Source organism: Alligator sinensis, unplaced genomic scaffold (assembly GCF_000455745.1).
Source record: "Alligator sinensis unplaced genomic scaffold, ASM45574v1 scaffold601_1, whole genome shotgun sequence".
NCBI lineage: Eukaryota > Metazoa > Chordata > Crocodylia > Alligatoridae > Alligator > Alligator sinensis.
This window is the reverse complement of record NW_005841905.1, coordinates 2,116,512-2,133,059: the sequence shown is the minus strand read 5'-3', so window position 1 is coordinate 2,133,059 and position 16,548 is coordinate 2,116,512. Positions and strand designations below refer to the sequence as shown.

At 39.2% G+C, this 16,548-nt stretch overlaps 1 protein-coding gene across 3 annotated transcripts in view; it reads right to left on the bottom strand.

Annotated features, from left to right (window-relative positions):
* Nucleotides 1-15,192, bottom strand: part of RNF32 (ring finger protein 32) — a 38,777-nt gene extending 23,585 nt beyond the window's left edge. For 2 of the 3 annotated variants that reach the window (XM_006018543.2, XM_025197777.1), the window contains exons 1-4: nt 15,081-15,187; nt 14,294-14,564; nt 3,475-3,617; nt 201-233 (exon numbers count right to left, since the gene is read on the bottom strand). In XM_006018543.2, coding sequence (XP_006018605.1) covers nt 201-233; nt 3,475-3,617; nt 14,294-14,564; nt 15,081-15,158 — 525 coding nt within the window. In that variant the 5' untranslated portion in view covers nt 15,159-15,187. Of the gene's footprint in view, nt 1-200; nt 234-3,474; nt 3,618-14,293; nt 14,565-15,080 lie in introns of all 3 variants that reach the window. The other variant, XM_025197776.1, reaches the window with a different exon arrangement.
* Nucleotides 15,193-16,548: the final 1,356 nt, after the last annotated feature.

Sequence of the window (16,548 nt, the reverse complement as noted above, 5' to 3'; positions counted from 1 at the left end):
GGTAAATGCTATAGATATAAATAAAATGTAATGAATTAAGCAATCTTTCATTGTATAATAACCATTCATACAAAACATTTTTCTTGTTTGGATAGAATATCAAAATGGGATAAAAGGGCATCATCATGACTTCTTAAATTTAGTTTTAATATACTAGATTATTTATGCATGCTTTAATAGTTCAAACAGGATTTACTCACTCTGTGAAACACATGGGAACAAGAAAGCAGCACCTATTGTTCAGAGACAAAAAATGAAAAAATCTTGAAGTCTGAACTAGTTTAAAAGCAGAACACCATAATATATTTAAAAGAGAGATAGAGAAATTCTGACTGTACAGAAGATTAACAGGCTCCTGTTCTTAATATTGTAAAATCTGTTATTTAAGATGGAGCTTAAATAAATGTAATTTTCTTTCTAAAAACAAATTAAATGAGGAACATTACATATCTTTTGCGCGCATTGGGGCTAAGTACAGACATTCAAAAAGCCTGAGCCTGAATTGATTCAAACTTTGCAGGTTCGTCTAAACTGTGTGGACTGAACCAAGAAGCAACTGAATAGATATTTACTTTTAATTCCAGAAATGCAGCCACATACCTGCAGGCTAGTGGCTCAGGCTAGCAGCTCGGGGATGCTTCCTTCCCTTTGGCAGTGGCCAGAGGACTGTAGGGAAGCTGGAAGAAAAGCCCTCCAGAATTTTCCCTCCTTCCTGCTTGAGCTGAATGGGGGGGGGTGGTGTCGTGGCCAGGATCTGACAGGCCATTGAGTATGACTGGGGAGGAGTTTAAACCCCCACCCTGTCCTACACGGTCTCCAGCTGGGGTGTGCCTGGAGGGGGAGGAGGGAAGCAGCCCCCGCCAGGCTTTTGCCCGCTTGCCACTCGAGTGGCAAGGGCAGGGGGGGCATCGCTAGGCCCTGGCCCCTGGCTGGAACACTGAGGCAAAGGTGGCAGGAGGGAGGGGGGTTTAAACCTACTGGTATGGGACCATAGCAGAGGTCTTCCTGGCAGGGGTGCAGCAGCCCCTGCCAGGCTTTCCCCGCCACTCCCTGCTTGAGCGGTGGGGGTAGGGGCATGGCCAGATGCCTCCCCAAAGTCGGCAGCCTGAGGCAAAGTGGGGGAGAGAGGGAAGGTTTAAACCTCACAACACCCCAGCCAGGGTCTTCCTGGCAGGGGCGCAGCAGCCCCTGCCAGGCTCCCTGCCACCCCTCTCCCTATTCAATGGATGGGGGCAGGAGGAATGGGGGTGAGGGGGGTGAGGGAGGGGGGGAAGCCTAGCAGGGGCTGCTGCGCCCCTGCCAAGCAGACCCTGGCTGCAGCTCCAAGCAGGGTTTGCCACCCCACCCCCACCCCCTTCTCAGCCAGCTGGAGCTGTGATAGTACTCCAGCTAGGGAGCAGAGGGACAGGGCCAACCCTGCTCCTCTGGAGCAGACACCACAGCCCAGCCCAGGGCTGCAAAGCATCCTGGGACGCTGGGGGACTGTGAGTTAACTTAAACCAGAAACGGGTCTGGGACAGAAGTTCCTTAAACCGGTTTGACCTAAATCAGTTAAGTCTGATACTACATCCAACCAGGTTTATCTTAAACCAGTTTCAGCCATTTTGAAAGTAGTTTATGTGCACTGAACTTCTGTTCTGTTACAGGTTTAAATCAGTTTCTGATCATTTAAATCGGTTTATGTATAACTTCTGTCCCTAGACCCAGTGCGTCTACATGTGCACTTTAATGTGCAGTAGCCTATTCCACTGCACATTAAAGCGGCGCATAAAAAAACATGATAATTTGCTAATGCACAGTAGAATAGTCTAATGCACATTAAGCATCATCTAAAATGTGTGCCCTTGTGCTACTGCACATTACGGCAGCCTAGTGCACTTTAATTTAGTATCTCACATTGGAGGTACTAAATTTAGTGTGCATTAGGAAAAGTGCATTAAAGCATGTGTAGATGTGCTTACTGATGTGAAGAATAAACTAAAGTTCACAGTAACAATGCTCATCATTAGTTTTGAGCTTATGGGTTTAGGAAAACCTGTAGTATGAAAGAAAAAAAAGCAATAAAGTACCAAATAAATGTGATGATGGGACAAAGAGAAAAACAAAAAAAAAGCTGTTAAAATAAAAGTTGCTAATTTTTTTCTTTTTCCCACCCCTCAAATCAGTTAAATTTCAAGAATAATATACATCTCACACAGCATTCACAAATATATACTTTGTGAAAACTTCACCTTTATCTGACCCAAATTCCCACCAAATGGTAGTGATCTCCGTTCTGACAAAACATGGCCTTATACAAAAAAGAAAGAAAGAAAAAAAAAGAAACAGTTGTTTCTTAGAAGGAAAAACTAGAGAACGAATGAAATGAGAACAAGTAGTATGTACTATTGAGGTGGTAAACACAAAAGGATTAATGGCTCACAGCCAGCTGAAGGAAAAGCTTTCAGATACAGTGGCTTTTTTTTCCCCCTGGAGGGAGGAAAGCCAAGGAAACATGTAGGACAAAAAGAATTCCAGAGACATTTCCTTTTTTGTGCCAAATCTGAAGAAACCTCCTTAATGAGTGCTGTCTTTTGCTCTCTTGTCAAGGCTTAGACCCTTTGGGTAGCCAGACTGTTTAAGTTGGCATAGTTTTCTTATGCCAGGACTATCCCACCTGTCTTTGCAATTCTATACTGTTTCTAAAACTTTTAGATACCTCAAGCTGCACCCTGAGGTCAACAGTAAAAATATGAATGGGGAAAAGATGCAAAAAATATTGTAAAATCTGTAAGATGCAGTATGAAAGAGAGTTGCAAGCAACTTGGATAATAGTTCTCTTCCTAATTACCCTGACCATCTCTATGAACAGCATTCCTCTTGAGTCAGTTACTTGTTCCTTTTGTTTCTAAAACACTTTCAAAGTGATAGATAGAGAACATGAATAAAACACAGAGTGCAATTATGCTTTCACTGCACCGATTTGATGTGTAAAACCATCAAGGTATGATACAAACATAACCTCAGATGACCCAAGTAAATGACCTACTCCTACTGGGTCTGTATCTACGCCCAGTATAAGATGAAAAATTTTTTTTTAAATATGCAAAATCATGAACTCTTGAACATTATTAATTCTAAAGAAGCAAGCTTAAAGTCAAAGCCATGTGGAGATCAGGCTAGCCAAAAGTTGCATGGAAAGTCTCTAAGTTCTGTAGGAGTAGATATAGAGGTTGGTTACTTTTTCCCCTTGAATTGTATCTTCAGCAGCAAATAATGTCTTATTAAGCATTCTCCAAACTGCTCCAGACTGGCCAAGCATTTGGATACTTGAATGGTATCTCAGGTTGGGAACTCCCACTTTTCCTTTCTTCATAGAATCATGGAAACATTTTCTTCCAATTAATATTTTTTAGTATAGAAATAACATTGGAAAATTCTGTTTTAAAGGATGTTGACTGTAGAATACAAATATACAAATGTTTATACAAGTACCTGTGGCTGAAGTGCAAATTCTTCCCTGCATATCGCACAAGGTTGCACAGAATCCCCCTGGTTTATGGATCTTTGCTTTACTTTCTCCCACTCTTCTGTTGTTAGCGGCATGGAAGGAGGCTCAACTAAACCCAATTTCTGAGCTGCAGACATGAAAAGTAATTAATGAATAAAACAGACATATGTATATGATGACATTTTTCTTCCCATGAACCTCACTGCTATGTACCTATTTAAAAAAAAACACCCTGTATATAAATTCATAACCAAGCATATTCTGTAAACTATCCTACAAATCTGATCATGCCACAGCTTAAAAATCCTTAGCACCCATTAAAACCAGTGGCAGCTCTGCCCTGCCTAAAGTGTTCAGCCTTTCTCAGAACTAGGTCCTGTTCAATGTACACAGCTCAAGTAAAATGCTTTTTAATGTTAATGTTAATGTTTACATGTAGGTAATACAGGTTTATCTGATATGTATTAATAATTACTAAGATATTTTGGGATTATTAAAATAAATAGTATATCCTATATAATGTACAGTGAAGTAATATGCTATCAAAATCCTTAAGACAAATATTCATTTGAGTTTACTTTCTATGCAAATATTTTGCAGTTGAGGAAGAATATCACAGTTAAGGAAAGACTTAGATAGTAACAAGGAGGCTCACCTTGAAATTTAAACAAGCTTACATGGATAGCTAAGGTTTCTATCCCTAGCATAAAGGAAAACCTGAAGCCCATATAAAACTGGTGTTACCTCTACTTAGGCCCTTAGCCAGTATCAGAACTGGGAAGCAGAAAGATGCAGCTGAAGAGTCAGCCCATTTTCTTAATGCTACAGAAAAGCAATGAAGACATTTTTCTTTTTAATATCAATTAACAATCTTCTATGGCTTTTTCCGAAAACAATTTAATGCATATTTAAAGAAATTTCAGAAAAAACAGAAGAAAATAAAATTTTAGGTAACCTATTAATTGCCTTTTTTTCTTATCTACTCAATAATCTTTCAGTGAATGTTCTAACCTAGACTTGGCCAAAAAGTAGTTCCTGCTCTGTAGGAAAATTTGAAAACTGGAAATCCTGATAAAAATTTTGTTTCACAAACACTGAGACACAGTGTCTCTTTTTAACAAAGCATGCGCTCAAGAATCAGAATATAAAAACCTTCCTTTTAAGTAAATATATGTTTGAGACCTGTTAAAAAGCAGATGGTCAGACTGCATGGCATGCCATTTATAGTAAAAGAATTTAACAGGTAAGCTTCGTTTTTCTTACTTGAGTGACATGTCCAGCAATCCTTCTGTAATGTGATTAGCAGAGAGCGTATGTAAAAAGGAATAAGGTACAAACTCAAATCTTTAATCAGATAAGAATAGAAAGACCGTGCTCCGTAAGTGTCTAATCATCTTCCTTCTTTTACATTTCTACTTGGCTGTCACAGTGGGTTAGACAAACCATACTTTGTGTCAAATGAAAAGCCAATTTGTAATGTTTGCTGGCTGTAGTTGAACTTAGACATATTACCCTTGCATCTCCTGTCCGGGTAGAAACTTGGGACTCCTGGTGTAGACTTCACCCTTTTACCTTATAATCTTTGGCAATGTAGACCTTAATCTGTCACAATGAAGTCAATTTTGAGTAGTTATTTATATCTGCATCTTCAGTGAAAGTAGACATAGCAAAAGGCTGTCACATTTCTTTCTAGGTAATATCCTATGGATGCTCTTTTTAAACCTGCATGAGCCTGTAAGAAGCAGGCCCAACTTGCCCTATCAACTAGCAAATTAGTAGTTAGAGTTAGTACCAAGTTAGAGAGGAAAGAGCACATTACTGAATACAAATGCTGTTTGTTCAAGACATTTATATTTTCTATGGCTTGTAATTATGGTCATGGTACTTGTTGCCTTTTTATAAATTCAGAAGTGGTAGGTATGTACAAGAAATTGCTGGCTTTTGAGTCAGCAATGGGTCTAGTCATCATATAACTCCTGCTTGAAGGAGCAAATTCCTGGCAGCTTGGGCCAGGAGCGTTGGGTGAGTTCAACGGCAGTTACCTACAAGTTTGGTTAAATTCACATTACAAACCAGCTCTCAGAATTGGACCACAGCTGTCCTAATCTTCAAGGCAAATGTCAGCTTACCCCAGGCCACCTTTGAATCCAGGGTTTCATGTACCACAAATTATTTGTGGCTCTGATTCATAACCAATGGTAACCGGACCCTTGGATGACCTGGGGATTGGTTGGCATGGCATGGTTTAACAGTGAGAAGTCGGGGTAGATTTGCACCTTATATAGACTAAATAAATCAGAGGTGCATAGCATAAGCTTTTGCAAGCCTGAGTTCACTTCATCACATCAGATGCTATTAAAGGACATGCACAGAATAGTGCATCAAATAGAGAGCTGGTTTAACAGTGATATGGGAAACAACAGATGGATCTTCATGAATTATGGCAGGCACAGTTTGAATGTGATAATGTCCATCTGATAATGTCAAATGGTCCAAAGGCCAGGTGATCAAGCTTTGTAGGGGGCCAGAGGAAGGAAAGGTTTTGTGCTGATAGTTCAACAACAATGGCAAGACTATACATTTTAAGATGTTGGTCAGTATAATGTTTCTACAAGGTTTGATTGCTTTTGAGATAGGTTTTCAGCTCTTTGTGGATGTATTAGAGGTAATGAACAAAGTCTATGGCTGTGAGGTGGTGCAGGTACTGAGCAGAGAATGCTGAAACTGGATAGATATGATTGTCATGGAAAGGATATAGTTTGTGGATGTACGGTCAGAATTGTCATAGGCTAATTCCACCACACGCAGAAGAGATGCCCATTAGGACTGATAAGTATTCCAGGTTTAGGATTATTAGCCTTAGAAGCTCAAAGCAAGATAACTGAGCTAGATTTGTCTAGGTGTGCCACTGCAGGTACTGTTAAGGACTGTGATGGAGCATAAGTGATGGCAGTGACTGGAGGTGATCTCGCTCTCTTAGGGTTTCTGCAAGATGTGAGGGTCATGCAAAGAAAGCATTTCTGCACAACTGGGAAATATGACGAGTATACTAGATCAGGGGTTGTCAACCAGGGCTATGCAAGAAGGTCCTAGGAGGTATGCACAGGTGGGCACCACCTGCCCAGCTGGATGTGGGGGGCAGGGGAAGCTTGCATGTAGCAGCTGCCGCTGCTTCATGTTTGGCTGTGCGCCTCCCCGCTGCTGGGCATAGATATTATAATTTTGCATTCTGGATCTGATCTCTAGTCAGTCATTGCCCAGGTGATTGAGCAAACCACAACACAGAAAAAGATTATTTAGATAGAAAAAATATTCTCTTAATCTATAGGATGCTATCAGATGGTATTCATGTTTCTTTTCCTATGCCATCTATAAAAAATAACTGTCAATTTAGATGTCTAAGTTGATAAATGCATCAATAAAAGATGGTGGGTCACTCTTGATAACTCACCCTTTGCATCTTTATTATGCCTTTGGAAAAGGTAAACTAACTGGATAGGTTCAGTCTGATCTAATATCACAGCCAAACTGTAGAAATGGGTGGTATAACTAGTGTCTGGCCAATGGCTATTGTTTCAGGAAAACATACCCCTTCAGCTGTACACCTGTAGTCAGAATCATCAAATATGAGACAAAGCAACACAATCATCTAAATAATTTAACAATGGACTCCAGTGCATTCCAGAGCTTCCCCAACTGTTAATTTAATCCTGAGTCCAACCTCGGCTCAGTTTGTAAAATAGATATTGGGACATAACATAAAGAATAGGAGGTTCAGTTTAACTAAGGAAAGGTCTGAGTGTGAATATTCAGTACATTGGTGAGGGGGAAAACTAATGCCTGCATTCTCTGTTTCTACAGTAAAATAAGATGTTGTGGTGGGATGCTCTAACTGTAAGAAAAATTAAGAGATGCCAGAGACTGGTAAAGTTATGTTGAGCAGAAGTTGCTGATCTGCTGCTTATACACTCCACTGGCTTCTGGCCTCCAGTGCTATATGGACCAAAAGCACTTAGCCCAGTAATTCACAACCAGGGTGCTCTGCCACCCTGGAGTGCCTTGAAAGTCTTTCAAAGCTGCCATGGGGTGCCACCCAAGGTTAGCACTGATAGATGTGCAAAAATGATGTACTAGATAAATCCAGAGAATTCTGAGCGGTTGTGGTCTTTCTGAGTTCTTTGCAACTGAAGAATTGCTTTATTATTTTTCTGTAGTCAAAAAAAGTTAAAACTAAGAACTGGGCATTTTCTGAGGGGTGCCTTGTGTCTAAAAAGGTTGAAAACCACTGACTTACCCTCTTTTGACAATTTAGCAAAGGTTGTGGACAGAGGAATGGACCAGCCTCTCAGTAAGCAATTCAGGTGAGTCTGTGTTTTATCTTAAATACCTACATGGCCCCTATACCTTAGCAGACTTATGTGAAAATACAATTTTCCTCTTATTCTAGAAATCAAATTGAGCGATCAAGAGATTTGTATAAAGTTATACAAGACAACAGTTGCAGATTGAGAACGTAGCACAGGTCTTTCAGCACCAAGCTAATACCTTATCTACTGGATTATCCATAATTGTCATGTACAGGAGATTAGGACAGAAATATTAGTATTACTTCTTGAGTGTTAACTAATGAAGTAGTGTGATTTGTGAGTGAGATGAGGATCTATGGAACTGGACAGAATAGGCAGTATTCTTCCATAGGGAGAGCTACTGACTCCCAACTCCTGTAGGCAAAATTATTTTAACAGTAAGGCAAATGAAAGAAAGAGACACATCTCCCTAAAGTGCTTAAAAGAGGTACTTGTTAATACTTCAAGCCTATTAAGCTTTTAGGGAGCGCAATGGTCCATCATGAAAGGGCTGATGATCTTGGCGGCAGTGGTAACCCCTATCATATGAGAATGGAAATTCTAGCTTTATTTAATGTCTGACTAGGAGGTTATGCAGTGATAAAGTTTGAACGTCTGAGAAGCTAACATGTAAAATATTCTTCAATTCCTTTTGAAAGAACAAAAAGCTGGAAATGTCGTATTTTGTGTATTTATTCCCATTTGTACCAGCGACTGATTTTCCTTTCTCCCTCCCCTGCAAACTTTGGTAAAATATACTGTAAGAGGTCTGCTGCTTCCCAGAAGCTAAGAGAGCTGTAGCAATTTGTTCTGAGCAACCTTGCTCTTGTTCCTCTGCGTCTCTGCCAAAAACCCTCCAATCAGATGTGTGCATCCCAACTTATCAGTCTTAATTGGCCCTGGAGAAAGAGAGATTCTGACACTGGGAGCAGAACTGGGATCCCACCATCTTCACTTCCATCCATGTGTTTGTTAGACACATGGAACAGGTTCTTCCCACTGCTTACTCTGGGACAGCTTGCCTAGAAGAGACAGAGGGATGGAAGAACTACAAGATGCTTTTGGTCACACAGGAATTCTATTGCTCTACGTCAGAGTGCATTGCTTTGAAGGTATACTTTTTATTTTGACAGTCCTTGGAAATCTTGTGCTCTAGAGATGCTAGCCTTAGATTGATCTAGGACCTCTGAGAGGTAACGGAGGAATTTCCAATAGATGCTCCATTTCCTTTGCCTGATCCATACTTGTATAAGCTAGTCCCTCTGGGTGCTCATGGATTTGGCTGAGGTATGTATAGCTTTGACAAGTATTTTGCTGAGACCTTTGTATCAATTAGATGACTTTAGAATACAAAATGTAGGACCCATTGTTTCAGGGAACACAGCCTGACCTCACTACAGAAGAGAGTTGTCCTTTTAGCGATAAGATTTGATGAGCTACTTTTAACTTTAGAAATCTGATATGGTTCTGACCAATGTCTTTGACCAATGCCCTGGTTCCAGTGAGCTCCCTGAGTCCAGCTAATACTCACTGTCAACTAATACTGCCTTACATGATTTCCCTGTATAATCATCAAAAAAAAGTTTGGAAAATCTTCAGATGTTCCACTAAATGTGTGACTGCAGGTCTAGAATATGAATTATGGAATCATGTTATATGTAATAGCTTGGTTAATTGGACAATTATTATTCACAGCAGCATAATTCCTAAAATTATCAGGCAGAGAGATTAAGGTTATTTGCCAAGAGCACTGAAATTAGTCAACAAAGCTGTCAAGTTTTTTGGAGACGTTTTCTCACAGCACAGTTTTCTTTAAGACAGGACTTTCAGTGGTCCTGTCTAAAATCTACTGGTAAATATCTAACTAAGAAACCCCCTAGCTCTTATCTTTTATACACATTGCATAGCAACTAAAACATAATGGATGGTCTTTGGCTGTGGAGCCTGATGATATGTGCAGCAATTCACTTTGGAAAATGGCAAATGGAAAAACATGGCAAGCCTGTCATCCTGAATTTACCAACAGATGACATCTGAGGAAGAGCTCTCTTTATAATACTAATTGAAATAACATGCGAGAATCATTTCTCATCCAAAAGATGGTGCTTTTTTCAGAGGCTGACCTCTAGAAATAAACTGTTGAATATAAGGGCCTATCAACTTTATTTTAATTATTAAGAGAATGATTCACCCAGAGCCTTCTATCCATCTCAATGAGGGGGAAGAGGTTTATTGACCTTAACAAAGTCTTCAAAAGTTGTATCTGGGTGTCATATCTGCTCAGTTATAGGGTTACTTGAAAACTTTTTTTTCATAAGGCCTGCTGTTTTACTGCAAAACACCATTGTTCTGTACATGGTAGGAATTTTTGAGTACACCTAAAAACGTCTAATGTATATGGTTAATTGTCACTTTCTTCTTATGATTAAAGGATAAAATAATAGTCAACTTTTTTTTTCCTATCATACACAAACTTCAACTTCCTGGTCAAGGTGTCAAGCTAAGTCTCTACAAAGACTAAGACCATTTTACATGTTACATTACAAACTTGAAATAGATGTCAAAAGAAAACTTTAACCAATGCTGCAGATTCCTGTCACGGGTGTGTACCGTTCCTAATGCAGCATATATTATTTGTTTTACAGGCTCAGGATTCCCAGCCCTATCCCCAGGCAGCTCTGATACCCACATACGAATCCAGTCCCTCTGTACATTCTGGAGCTCATAGCTCTGGGTGTTTAAAGGTAGAGAGTTAGAACTGCAGCCAGGATCCAGGACTAGAGGCGAACAAAAAGTATGTGCAATTAGAGTATCATATTTAGTAATAGAAAATATATTCCTCATTGATGTAAAAATGTATTCTTCATCAGTTTTATTACAGTATTATAGTAAACTATTATAGTAAACTATTATAGTATTATAGTAAACTACAGTTCTCTCCAGTGTCCTCACTGGTGTTATGTATAATGTAGACTTTGAGAGGTAAAGGAGGGGTCTTGCAAGACCTTCCATGGGTCAATAGATAAGACCTGGGAATAAATTTTGCTTATAGGTCATCGAGGGAAACAGTCACTTAAATGGCTGGATTGTAATGCATTCCTTCTGGAAAGGAATACTTTGTTTGTTTGCCTCCCTTATCCTGTAAAAAAAAATACACTGTACAGATCATTCTGTATATAAAATAATTAACTTTACGTAATAAAATTGATAAACTATATAGTAAAAATTACAGCATAAATGAAAGCAATTGACTAGTATAAATGAATCATATTTGTAATTAAAAATAGCCCACGTTATACTTTGAAATGGTCATCATGCCATAAGAAAAGTTTGTTTTTACTGCATCAGGAACCAGGATCCATTTTCATAGGCACTTTAAACACACAACAAAAAGATACTCTCAGACCTGAGATTCTTACAGTTTTCAATAACAGAGAGACCACAAGGTAACAACGCGAAAAAACTGATCACCAAGTGAAAAGCTTTGATTGCAACATATCAGCTGCATAAAAATGTGTTGTGTTTTTGTGCAGGGGGGTTTTTGGTGGTGGGGCGGGGAAGGGGGTATGTACCACAGGGGAAGAGAATTTTGAGATGGACAGCGAAGATGGCTTTCTGTTTAGGCAAAGCTCTTCCAATACATTCAGGATGACACGGAAATTAAGTACAAAACGTTTTTTTGAAATTTTCACAAACGGGTGATGAACTCTGGGACTGCTGGCAGAATGGAGGCAAGTACAACTTTTCAACATCCTAACAGGTGATAGGCTGGGCAAGGAGCAGCCACAGATGGCTCTCAAAGCTTTCAGAGGTTATGTACAACATACCAGATAGGGAGAACTCGTAGCTGGCCAAACAAAGAATAGCAGTATGGTTCAAACAACTAGCCACAGGAATGATCTTTGTAACAAGTGGGGCAACAGTCTATCTGTCAAGGCCCAAGATGTGGAAGTTGTGGCAGTTAGTATTCAATAATTTTCAAGTTTGCATGACAAATCTGTTTAACAGATTTAGCCATTTCACATTAGCTGGATGTTTTTGTTAAAAAAATCAGTTGTGAAACAATTTTAAGTGTTGACACTTAAATAATCATCTTTAGCTTTCAAGTTTTGTGTCTGAATTGAGACGAAGTCACGTACAGATGTCTGAGCTACTGTTTCACTGTCTACAGACTCAGGAAGAGAATATTGCATCAATTCACATTTTCAAAGCTGTCTTCACTATGAGGTTTGCAAACACAATTGTTTTTAAAATGAAATATTGTCTGGTACAGTCATTGAAACAGATGGGTAAATTATGGCATGCATTTAAATAGTTTAATATATTACGTAAAAGTTTACTACAGATGATGTTTAAATTAGTTTAAAGTTTAAAGAAATCCATTCTTCACTATTAAATTACACAAAAATCCATGCTGGACCCTTTGCTTAGCGCTAATATGAATTGGGGTGGGGAAAAATTATTTTAATTGCTAGAAAATACAATCTAACTTTGACCACATTTAATTGCTTGTTATTTATGTTTGTTTTAGCCCTGTTTCTCTTTTTATTGGCTCCTGTCATTCAAATTTGATTATGTTCCTTCAAATTCCTTTTCAAAAACCATTTTTGCTTTGATGCCAGCCAGTGATGCAAGCGAATATAAAAACCAAATAAATAAAAAAACTTTTTGTTTGATTTGGAATCACAACCATGGGAACATATACTATCATCCCCTTTGGCCCCCAATCCCTTCTGCGCTCGTCTGTTTTAGTCATTTATTATTTTTGTTTTCAATTAAACCTCAGTTCTGCAACTGATTCCAAAAAGGCAGACCTTCCTTTGTGTTGATTTTGATCCGTTCTCTTTGCAGAAGCTGGGCCCTGAATTTTAAGCTCATTAGGATAAGGATCTGTATCACCGTATCTATTCCAAGGGCAACATTATCTTCCTTGAAACTTTGCTGCATTTCCAGAAAATAAAAAATAATCGCAATCATAGTCTAAGTTTCAATTAATTTAAAATTTAAGATTTTTCTGAAGATGGACTGTTTCTTTTTAAATAATGTCTAGTCACGAGATTGGCAAGAAGAGAGAAATAAAACAGTGGGTTCATGATAAAAATACTGTAGAAACTCTGAGACCAGTGGGTTGGAATGGACATCATAATTGCCAGTCTGCTGATATAATAAATTGACAGTCTGCTGATAATAAAAGACTCACTGCAGTCTGCTCAGTGGTTTCTTTTTTGATAGCAATATTGTCTATTAACACCAAATAATTTTATTAGAATAAATATTTTAAAAGTTAGTTTGCTTACCAGGCATGATTCCAAGCTCTCACATCTGTGACTTTTATCTTGTTGCATGTTTGCTTCTGAATTTGAAGTAGGTGTTTAACTACAGGTGTTAATTCTTGCATGGGTTTTGCCCCGGGATCATAGTTAAACAAAACACCCTTTTTTAACTTCAAGCAAAGGTGGGCAAATGTCAGTAATAGCATAAATCTTATGTCCCAACTAGTAACTACTTCTTACTAAATAAAAGGTAAAACAATAGCTGTACATGTTCTTCATCTGGTATTTTGTTTGAAAATGAAATGCTGGACAAACAGTGAAATTATTTGGGTAAAAAAATATATTAAAAACAGCGCTAAAATGTCCTGCTTCTAGAATGAAATTCTTCACTGAGACACAACAGTTTCCTTTTTCTTTCCTCCTCCCCAGTCACAGTAGAATCATAGAAAATTAGGGCTGGACGGGACCTCAAGAGATCATCTAGTTCGATCTGCTGCTCAAAGCAAGACCATCCCCAACTAGATCATCCCAGCCAAAGTTTGTCTACCTGGGTCTTAAAAGCCTCCAAGGATGGAGATTTTACTACCGCTCTGGGTAACCTGTCCCAGTGTTTTACTACCCTCCTAGTGAGAAAGTTCGTCCTCATATCTAGCTTAAACTTCCCCTGGTTCAAATTGCTCCTTGTTCTGTCATCTGCCACCACTGAGAACAGTCCAGTTCTATCCTCTTTGAAACCCCCCCTTCAGGTAGTTGAAGGCTGGTATTAAATCCCCTCTCAGTCTTCTCTTCTGCAGACTAAATAAGCCCAGATCCCTCAGCTTCTCCTCAGAAGTCATGTTCCCCAGGCCCCTAACCATTTTTGTTGCCCTTCACTGGACTCTCTCCAATTTGTCTACATTCTTTCTGTAGTGGGGGTCCAAAACTGGACATAGTACTCCAGACAAAAATAAGTTAACTTTTATGACAGACATGAAAAAAGGATTACATCTTTTGATGGAAATTCTATTATTTAACTTGCCTAATGGCCCAACCTATTGGACTTTTCATGTTTAGTTATAAACTTTCTATTGTATAACACAACTATTTTAATACTAGGATACACTATTGAAAAGAATACCTAGCTACTATATTTCATCATTTTTAAGTAACAAGTAAAAACATACAAATCAGAATACAATCATTACCTAATGTTAGTTGTGGAGGATTAGGATCAAGGACATATTCCTTTTCCGGATCTTCCCCTTTTGCATAGTGAATGTTCTTTTTTCTTAGTCCAGTATCTACAACAGCTCTGACCATCTCTTTGTTCACAGGTTCGTAAATGTTCTTTTTATTCCTTGACTTTGACTTAAAAGGGTCCCCTAATGAAAGATCTTGGAGTTGAAGATTATGTAAAATATGATCTTGTAATGCAACTGCAGTAACTGCTAAAGTCTTTTGTTTGGAAGATCTGCCCTAAAAAGTTCCATAATTATTAATATAAATTATTTTTATACATGTACATAATATATTAAGAAAGAAATTCAGCTCTGAGCCAAGGATGTTTTTTAACTTGACAAAGTTTTTATATGCCTACAGCTCCCATATTTGAAGTCTAATGCACAATTACTATGAAATTAAATTTAAGATTGATGTTTCTGATACATCCTAACCTTAACTTATAAAAATAATTCTTTGATTTATCATTTATATTAAATAAAATGGCAGTAAGTTTTAACTTTTAATTACTGAACCCATAATTATTATATGCAATAAACTCATTATGAACTATAAAACTTTGACATGTCTAAACATATTTTGCTTTAGTATAATTAAAAACAATCCTGAGGCTAATCTTGCCTTTCAGAGTACCGAACATAAACAAGTATATATTATTTTTTGCATACTGTATGGGTCTGCCTACATTACTTTCAATTTTTTTTTTGTAATAACACCTACTTCTTTTAGCTTATTTTAAAATATGATGTTTACCTTATAACTATTTTTAGCATTCTTAACTGGAATAGTTGATGAACTACTTGTCCTTAAAACAGAATGATAATGCTCCATTGGTGTGGACAACCAATAACATTAATAAAATTCCTGTAACAATAAAAAAAAAAAAAGAATTAGAATAATAGTTTTGAGGAACAGAAAGACTCTGACTGACAATCTAATGGAATGTTATAACGGCGAATCACCTTTGCCTAGACATAAGGACAAGATGGCAACACAAGATGCAATAGGCTCCCTGAAAGCAACTAACTATGCCACCGTAATGTCAGTGATCTGTGTGTATGGGCCACTTCTGAATATGAATGAATGTAGCTGCACTTCTTTCCCACAACACAGATGCACAGAAGTTCAGGGCTAGAAGAGACCTTGTGAGATCATTGGGTCCAGGCCCCCTGCTCTGGGCAGGAAAAAGACTGCTGGGGTCAAATAACATTATTTGTATTACTGTTAACAATTAAGAGACCCCCCTCACTTAGGACCAAAACTCCATTTACTAGTCAGAGGTAAAAGAGAGGTTCTGCCCTGAAGAATTTGGGGCTCTCTTGGTATTCCCTGCTGTGTTGAAAATTGTTCAACCTGTGCTCGTGCCTTCTCCTGATTTGATGTCTACTTGTCTATGCACTCCATCCCACCTTCCAGGTCCTAACAAAGACATTGAACAAAGCCAGCCCCAGGACTGACCCCACTTGATATCGGCTTGGTACCAGCTTCCCTAACGACTCACTCAATTCTCTTGTCTTGCCTATGGGAAGTTGAGGGGAAGAGAGGTAAAAGTCGGGCAAACATACAAAAGGGAGGTGCATGCTGAGGAGGAGTGGGGATAATAAACAATGGAGACCAAAGGACTGGAGGAATGACTTAGTTATCGTGCCGAATCTATTACTCCAATTTGCCATGTGCATTTTTGTCTGGTTTTGGACAGTGAGGAAGAAATAAATCTGAAGGACCAGAATCACGTGCGGAACAGAGACCCAACAGCTCCATTGTTTGATGGCTCAAGTGTCTGTATCCATCGAGTGCAGCAAGAGCCACCCCACCCTTGCTTAGGGACTGGGCTAGAGCTGTCTGAGGCTCGTGCAAGACCATTCGGAAGCAGCTTGGGGCTGGAAATGGGGAAAGGCGCCCCGTGGTTCAGTTCCCTCCTCCAGTGAGATGGCGCCTGCCACGGTCCTCACGGCCCAGCCTGTGGGCAGGGCTCGGGCTGCTCTCCTGCACCCGCCCTGGCCAGGGCAGCGTGTGGGCACCGATGCAGCACAGCCCATGAAGGCTTCACCCATAGCTCTGTCATCTCAGCACCAGGCTGTGGCGGTGCCCAGCCCCAAGGAGGCACTTGGCAACTGTAGCTCCACAGTGGCCAGGTGCTGGGAGGTTTCTGGGTGGCATCTGAACCAACAGTTCAGAATTTGGGGCCTAAACCCAACAGAAAGACTTGGTGTGACTGGAC